The 9,089-nt window shown below is 38.0% G+C and overlaps 1 protein-coding gene across 1 annotated transcript in view; it reads left to right on the forward strand.

Moving 5' to 3' along the window:
- The window catches only part of EEFSEC (eukaryotic elongation factor, selenocysteine-tRNA specific), a 122,978-nt gene that overhangs the window by 57,012 nt on the left and 56,877 nt on the right, over positions 1–9,089 (forward strand). Inside the window, exon 5 of the mRNA XM_027884764.1 lies at positions 5,190–5,831. Within this exon, the coding sequence (XP_027740565.1) occupies positions 5,190–5,831 (642 nt within the window). The remainder of the gene's footprint in view (positions 1–5,189; positions 5,832–9,089) is intronic.

A 9,089-nucleotide genomic window follows, 5' to 3' on the forward strand; every position in this document is an offset into this window, starting at 1 on the left:
AGACACTGGATTTTTCTCGAGTATTTGGTTAGTGACAAATGATGCAGTTGAGTTTATCTGCAGTGAGGTGTAATGCCAGTGTTGTATCACAGGGGCGACAAGATTACTGGAGTTTACCAAATAACTACTCCAGTAAGATAGCATACATGTAATACAGAGTGAATTTGAGGGGTTACAGTAAATAATGAATTCGGGGAAGTTCAGTCAGAAGAAGAAAATAAATAGAGGATAGTTTTCTTATTCAGTGAGATTTGTCCAACCTGTACATGAAATAGATTAGGTTCTGCTGAAAAAATTTGGTATAATATACTTAAAGGAGACTTCACAGGAACAGAAGGTCACTTAACTTTACTTGCAAAATCTTAATCTAAACACTTGCTAATTTTTGATTTGTGATTGTGTGCATGAATATAGGATACATGTAATTTAAATTAAAATTATGGTATTAAAGCAGAGTAAGATCATCGACCTGCTTTTATTTACTGAGTGCATATTTTAGATGCTGAGAAAGGAAATAAACTAAATGGATTTTATTATCCCCTTTTATATTGCTTTGTATTCCAGTGTTGCAGTGCTGGCTAGGGTGTTATTTTATCAGTAGGAGGAGTATATTAAATAAAATCTGATAGCACGTGTGTGGTGTTACATAAGCACCACAGCGCTCATATGGTGAATGCCCTTATAAACCTCACTTTAAAAAAAAAATTAAAAGAATCATTCTGTGTGAAATAGTTTTTCCTCCAGATGCTATGTTCCTTTGCCACATGGAGGTGAGGCCATGGATAAATAATAGATTCTAGAAATATTCAAGATCTTTCAGAAAATTGTTACTAAGCCACATGATCTTGCTGGAATCTGCAAACCTTGAATTATTTCTGACTCTTTGAGATATCTGCTCTGTGTAACTGGTCCTAGCTACTATTGTGATGTTGACTCAGAAGAGAAGGCTCTTCACAGCCTGAGAAGTGGGTAAAGTTTGCATTGTGTGATTTGCTGTTCAATGATGTGTTATTGACTGCTCCTGGTTTATTTCCATTTTATGCTGTTTCAAAATTCTGGCTCAAGTTTTGGAACTAATGAGTTACGACGTGAACCAAAAAGGCATCTAAGAGAATTTAGAAATTATTTTGTACCTTGTTTCTAAACATAAAATAATTTCTGTTACTTGGATGGAGCAGAAGCCTTTCACAGCCTACAGGTCCTTTTACTGCTTTCGAGCAGGAATGGTTTGCTGGCTTTGCTGAACACATGGCTGCTTGCTCATCTACAGGGTTCAGCTTCGTTGTCCCTCATAAGGCAAAGAATTCAGCATTCTTCATGTTTAGAAGGGAATTAATTAAATATCTGCTTACATGTAGGGAACAGTCTTATATCTGAATCAGTTTTTCTTAGTTTCAATGTACGTGCTTAGACATGGGCTGACTGAAAACTAAAAATTGTGGTAACCTTTCAGAGAAGTGGCCTGCAAGTTTTTGCCAATGTAGCTTGATATGTTCTGACCACCAAAAGTGATACTGGGAACAGGAAGATGAGATACCTTATTCTTTATTTGGATCTGTAGCAGAGCAATAGCCAGGAAGGCAGTCCTTGCTTTCAAAAGCAGCAGATATGGGATGCATTTTAGTCATGCAATTGGGCCTTAGTTTGCTGCTCCACTTCTTCTAGATGATAGTAAGGTGGTGTTTCTTATATTTGGCACTTTGCTGCAAAGTATGACCAGTTTATACTTCTCAAGAGTTTTTTTTCTTGTTTGGGTGCTGATTCAGACAGGTTTGCACTTGGTGTATTTCTGATCTTCTGGGCTAAAATGGCGCTTTTTTCTCTTACCAGCTCCTTCTTGGATGTAAGTTTAAAGATGCAGCTCTTAAATGGGCTCTGAGGTGTGATCTTTATTTTTGATCTGCTTGGAATCCTCTGTGTTTGAAATGGGGTCTGTTTTTATAACATATATGTAATAGTCCTTTTATAAACACTGCATTTTTAATCATTGTTTTCTCTATTATATCATTGAGACTAATTATTTTAACTTTGCAGTTTCTCATCACTGTTACAGGGAAATATGATTGCTGTATCTTTGATATCAGAAAGATGCACTCACAGCATTGGGAGGCAGCAGAATGGCTAGGTTTTTATCTAAAGAAGCTATGAGCAATGGCATGTGGCTGATAACTTAATGGAAGTTGGATAAATAAAGGAAAAGAAGCTATGACATACTAGGGCCAAAAGTCATTAGTGGACTTTTTCTGTGTCCTGTTTTCTATTAATCTGCAGTAAACTGCTTTGAAAATCTTAGTGGGCTTTTCCTTTGGTCTTCAAATAACGGGTTCTCTTATATTAAATACATTTGTTTATCTCAAGGGCTGAACTGTTTGGGTGCTTTTGATTTCTGTTTTGCATTTTTTAATCTACATTTGAACACAAACTTCTTTCTCACTCTTTTTATGGACCTCAACATAATGCTTTAGGAACATTATTGTGATTATACAAATAAAATTTTATGAGAAGCAAATACTTCTGCAAATGATGTAAGATTTCAATACGTGACTCTTGATTTATATGAGATATAATCAATTCCCCCATGCCACAACTAGAAAGCAAATTGCGAGTGAATTTCTTAGCAAAGTTTTCCAATGGTATTCAAGTTCTTCATGTTTACCTCTATGGTTCACATGTTGTAAAGTCTGTCACTTTTTAAGTTTCACTCAATATTGTTCCCTTTCTGTATCTAAAGGCCTAATTTCCCTACTCTGAGTGGATTGCTAAAATGGACCTTGCACTATTTTCGTGGACAATGCAAGATACAACTCATTTTACAGACAGCAGTTTGAGGACTAAAATGGGGGCTCAAAGTAAATGCAAAGAAATGCCAAAGCTATTTCTCATAGCTGGTCTTGTTTACAAATTCCTGTTGATCAGGACAGAGTTCTCTGAAGTATTTTACATCATTAAGTTGGTAGATGGGTGGACCGAGTGATCCAACCCCAAATCTCCTACTTGAAAAATCCATTGCTGTAAAGCTAAAGAAAGTGTGTGAAAGCTTAGAACTGTGTTATAATATATAGGGATCCCTTACACAGAGAAACTAGATATGCAAAAGAGAAACAAATTTAATACTGAGGGTCAGTTGCATCCTTTTCAGTGCTTCTGGGTTTGTATTTTAAGGCCAGACAAAACAAAGATGAATTTTAGTGATGTACTTGAGTCTCTTGAAGAAACCCCCTACATTTGGAGTATTTTAAACCATGGGCAAATATCTCTGTCAGTTGGGGTCAGAGTGGAATGGAATGAAATACTGTACTGATGTTCATGGTCTGCTCAGCAAACAGGAAATCAGTGATTTAAAGCTACTCTGGCTCTTGTTATTTGATCCAGTGGGTGCAAACCAACTCCCTGATTCACTTCTCTACTGGTTCCATGTCTGACCTTTTGAAGGAGATGCAATTCCAACTCAGTTTGGGTGATCTAATTCACCCCCTAATTACTTATGTACACTCTGGCATTGTTCTGGTCAGATTCTAATTCCTACAGATGTTCTACTCTTGGAACAGAGGTTATGGTCAGTTCAGATACTGCTGTATTGCTCCTTTTACAGTTCTGGTGCTGAGAGCATGAGGGGAAAAAAAGGAAGGGGCTCAGATGTGTTTTTCCCATTTACTTCCATCCTCTGATATGTCTACGGGAACAGTAATAGATACTACTTAAAACAAATATAGATGGACTGATTAAATCATCTACAAGATGAGCATGAAGTGATGATTTTCAATAGGTTGTGTAATGCAGTGTGTTTTCCTCCTTGTGTCTGAGGACAGGCAAACCTGTCTGAAAGCCAGACCCAGCTGCAAATAAATCAGGTGATTCTTAAAGCCCTGGACACTCCTTCCCCTCTGCTCTGGCTCTGCCCAGTAGTTTGTTCCTTCTGGAATTTCTTAAACGTTTGCATACATTTAGTAATTAAAATAGGAAACTTGACAGATATGTTGTGCATCTTCCAGTTCCAGTTTTGGTTTGAGGAGTGACATTGCTAGAAGATTCCTTAGTTTTTGTCAGTTTATTGGCCCTGTCCATGGTGTAGAGGAGAGGAAAGATTTACTGCCAGTATTATCACATGTGAAGTCACAAAAGTCTTTCAAAATGGTTTGGGCTGGTACTTTTCATCTGGCAGTTTCATTCTGGTAGTGTTTGTTTATATCTTTGAAACACTTATGTTTAAAAACCCTTATTTTTATTATTTTTATTTTTGAAGTCCTTAAACATTGTATGTATTGCCAGTGTTGCAACTATAACATGAAATGACACTGGAGAGGGAGGGGTACTGAATAAAAGAGGGGAAGGTTTGGAAAGAGTTTGATTCAAGCCCCAATACTTCCAGCCTTCAAAAGTACAATCTTGGAAGTGAATAAAGAGCTGGAGTTAAACACTAACTTGTTTCTCTCCAATTTATCTGGATAGGTAGCACTGTCTAGGAGGCTTAGCTAAAGGGATAATGAATGTATATTTGAGTACAACAATGCTTGAAACTGAAACTCTGCTAAGTATTTATAGTGGCCTTTTAAGTCTGTTTTGACATTAGTTAAGATCTTGACAAACTATTTTCGTCCAGGCTTTTTAGTGAGGGTTTTTTCTCTCACATGAACACACCTCTTGATCTTCTTTCTCACAGTATTTTGTGGATTCTTCAAGAATTCACAGGCACTGATGTGGCATTTATTTTGCAAAATGTTGTAATAATAACATTATAATCTGTAAAAGGGCATTTCTTTTGGTTTTGGTTAGCAACCAGAGATTCAGGGAATCCGAATAATATTCATAGTGGTGAAGCTCATGGGCATTGTTATTTGTATAAATATGATTTTCCAAAAGCAATACAGGTTTTTTGTTGTTTTCCAGAAGATGTGTAGCTGCTAGATTTTTTTTTTTTTAATCAACTTTCTGTTTGTTAGCTGTGACCACTTTTTGCTGACTTATTTTGAGAGCTCTTTATATTCCAGTTACTGAAGGTTTTGGCTTTAGACTTGTCATCTGGTCCTCTGTTTTGATTTAAGTTTCTGCAATTTGTTCCCTTCTGAGTGGCTGATACATCACGATATAAGCATATATCATGAGATATAAGCTTATCATGACATGAGTGCTCATGATGCACTCATGTGCAATTACTTACTTCATTCTTTTTCCTCCTCTTTCATTAACAGGTGACAAAGAAAGTCAAGTCCATGCAGATGTTCCATACTCCTGTGACTTATGCTATGCAGGGTGACAGAGTAGGTATCTGTGTAACCCAGTTTGATCCCAAACTGCTGGAAAGAGGCCTGATTTGCACCCCAGATTCACTTCACACCATCCATGCTGCAATAATTTCCTTGAAGAAAATCCAGTATTTTCGAGGAGCTCTTCAGACTAAGGCCAAGTTCCACATCACAGTTGGTCATGAAACAGTTATGGGAAGAGTGATGTTTTTCAGTCCAGCCCCTGCTGACTTCAATGAAGAAATTCAAGAAAATGTTTTTGATTTTGAGAAAGATTATCTTTATCAAGAGCAATATTTGTCCAAGGACTCAGTTTCGTCAGAGGAGAACAAAGAGAATGACCAGGCAGGAGAAGTCCAGCTCCCAAAACAACAGTGGGCTTTGCTGGAGTTTGAAAAACCAGTCACTTGTCCTAAACTGTGCCTTGTTATCGGCTCCAAGCTGGATACGGATATTCACTCAAATACCTGCAGGCTGGCATTCCATGGGGTACTGCTCCAAGGCATGGAAGACAAGAACTACACAGAGACTTTCCTTCCAAAGCTGAAAGTGTACAAACTGAAGCACAAAGAAGGACAAGTGGAAAGGGTAAGCTGTCTCTTTAGCTCTATTTTTAAGAACTGGAAATATTTGTTTTGTGTAAGCACATATATTGCTGAGCTGCAGAATTTTCATTGCTATGTTCTAGAGTCTAACACTTTCTGATGTTTGTATACCTAGTATATTATGTGTGGTCTGCTTGCAAACAGTCAGAAATCATTGTTTAAAGTGGCTTGTTTATTCAGTGCAATGCAGTGTTGAGTAACTTGATGTCTAATCAGCCTGTTCTTCCCAGAGATTTGCTTTGTGTACCCTCCTAAGTGACAAAACTTCAAGCTTGCCATTGACATGTTTTACACAGTCTGCAGTAATCTGGAAATGTAAAGACAGTGCAAACGAGAAAGACTAAATTGTGAGTTAGATTAAATAATACAAAAGACAATTCTTTTTTGCATTTTCACATTGTAATAAAAACACTTATTTTAGTAGGTATAAAGAAATCTCCTACAGCATGCCTCAGGGAGCTAAGGCTGGCTGAAGTTGCAATCAGGCTTGTAAGATGGAGAACTTGAGACATGCTTAATGCACGTTGTTTCTTTGTCACACAGGTTTTAATCTGCTGTAATGTATGTACTTGATCTACCTCAGTGTGGCAGAAGATAGGTGCTTTTTGGAGGAGTTAGCACCTACAGTAAAAATTGATTGGGATTTGTTTTTACTGTTCCATCAGTGTGGAGATGCTGTCTGACAACCACTGTCTGTAGCGGTTGGTTTGCATTGCTGGCATAAGTTCAGTCTCAGTTTTGGTTACCTTCGAGTCAACAGTGGAGAATCAATTGTTATACATCACATCATGGAATTTTTCATGATGAGTGGTTTAGGTGGAGGTGTACAATATATAAGTAACTTAATTGCTTACCCCTTGATGAACAGAGTTGATGCAGAATTTAGCAAATGTTTACTTGATGTATTAATGTGATGGGTGTTCTATTAACTCTTGGGTAAAGAACTATTACTTTTTATTTGCCTAATTCAAAAATTGATTGTTTTTAAAAACCATTTAGTTTCCTTCTCAAAAATCCATAAAGCTGAGTTGAGGACTGTGTAATGTCTCTTCCTTTGGTATAGGAGACTAAACAGTTGCCATACCGTGCCAAGTTTGCTATGTACAATGCAGACTTCTTGACTATTATTTGTTTGCTTTACTGGTTTAATGCTACGAAGATCCCTGCTAGGACATGATTTTGAGTTAGTGAGGTTCTTTGAAATGTCTCACTACAGTCATTGATCAAATGGGCAGTTCATATTTCTCCCTTTTTTTCCTGAGGTTTCTGTGGCATTTTAGCTTTTAAAAAAAAAAAATAAGGAAAAGAAAATAGATAGAAAATAGATGCTTCTCCTTTGGATTTCCGCTGACTTCGAAGGTCTTTTGTTTGTTTGTGGTTTTTTTGTTGTTTGTTTGTTTGGGGTTTTTGGTGTTTGTTTTTTTTCCTCAAAGGAACTACAGACCTGTGGTGTGGTGTTTGATTTCTTTTTTTTTTTTTTAAATGCCAGTTTTGACACTAAGAGGGAAGGTAGTTAGGAGGATATCTGTAGCTTTCTGAAAATTTTATCTCCATTATTATGAGTTATATGGGACACCCAAAATCAGCAGTCACTTCACAATTTTAGTAGCAGGTGAGTTGTCTCCTTTGTTTGACATGACTAACTACTTTCCTCTTTGGCTGATGCTGAACTAGAAGTTGAAAGTATTCTGTCCTCTAAAGCTGCAGAGGAGCTCTAGACCAAATGTGTGTGTCTGGATGCTTGTTCTTCTGGCACTCTGGAGCTTTCTGAGCTCGTGAAACATTTGCCTTTATCTTGGCTAAAACTTCATTCCCTTGTCTGTGGCCCATGCTGCCAGGATCCGGCAAGACCTGGTTTATCAACTCCTTTTGTTTCTCTGGGGCTGCAGGAATATGAATGGAAACAGAAGTTTGTTGACCCATGGAGACAGATGCTTTTCTTTAATTAAAGATTAACTGGTCTCAGATTATTTCTGTATTTTTGCTCCCAATAAATGGCACTAGTCTATGGGACTTGAAAACTTGCAGAGTACCAACCGTGTGAGTTGTCTGACTGGGTTAACAGAGTTTGCTGTTAGCCTTGGTCATGCACTTTTAGTTGTTTTTATTTAGTGTTAATTTCAAACTGCTAGTTTATATATTCTGCTATTGGTATTACTGTGTAAATAATAGAATAATGTTAATCAATTATAGTTGGTTTTGGGGTTTTTTTCTGGTCCAGAAAATAACCAGTGAATGTGGGTTATTGAATATTAGACCACCAGAGTAATTTATTAGGCTGAGCTGTTTTGGTATTTTCCCATGCTCTTTTAAATGTAGAGCTGGGAGGTTTATTTTTTTATCCTGTCTTCATCTGTCACACAATGTGCCCTAAATATGGGCCTTGGTCACTCTGTGTATGGATAATAATTGGCCCTGCAAACGAACAGTTACCATTGTCTGTCTGCAGGTTCAGTTTATACCTGGACTTTGCCTCCCAGGGTACTGAGGATACTTGGAGCTGGCATTTTCCCTGGTGCATGCTAGAAGGGTGGTGGAGCAAATTTAAGAAATGCTCATGGTGTAGAGTCAAAGGGGCACAAGGGGACTTGGATCAGTTGGTGGGAAGAGGATTGTGCCAGGTATAAAGGGCCTGCAGGAGGGGAGTACTTATGGTCGAGGTAGCTACAGTTAAATCTGTGCTTTTGCAGAACAGAGAGCAGCAGGAGGAACAATTGGGTGGTACAGGGACTTATTTTAGCACACAAAGTCACTAGCTAATAGAAAATCTGAATCAGCTGGTCCCACCCTGCTGCTGATGGATGGCTGGAGATTAGGATCGCTGAATTTAGGGTGTCTATTCTTGGCAACTGATACAGGAAAATTTCTTTCTCTGTTGAGCAAGGAAGCTCCCCCCTCCTCACCTTCCCTGGGGAGGCATAAAATAATAATAATTAAAAAATACGTGTTACCTTCACAAGAAGTGAACTTTTCCTTCAGAGAATACTGCTGGGGAAAATTAGCCTCATAGCTTCCTGAAAGGCTGGGAGAGAGGGAGGCAGGGGCACATAACATTTGCCTTCCCAGGTTTGGGACAGGGTAGAAACACGCTCTCATAATGGGGTTGTAGTGGAATTCAATAGTGCCTGTTTGTAAAATGTTGCTGCTAATCTGATGTGGGCTCTCCCAAACCCCCCTGCTTATTGCTAGAATTAAAATTAATTCCCTGCAGTTTAACTACCAGTTTACCCGGGAGAAATCA

Source organism: Empidonax traillii, unplaced genomic scaffold, assembly GCF_003031625.1.
Source record: "Empidonax traillii isolate 1590-97213 ecotype Southwest subspecies unplaced genomic scaffold, ASM303162v1 scaffold155:size2260171, whole genome shotgun sequence".
NCBI lineage: Eukaryota > Metazoa > Chordata > Aves > Passeriformes > Tyrannidae > Empidonax > Empidonax traillii.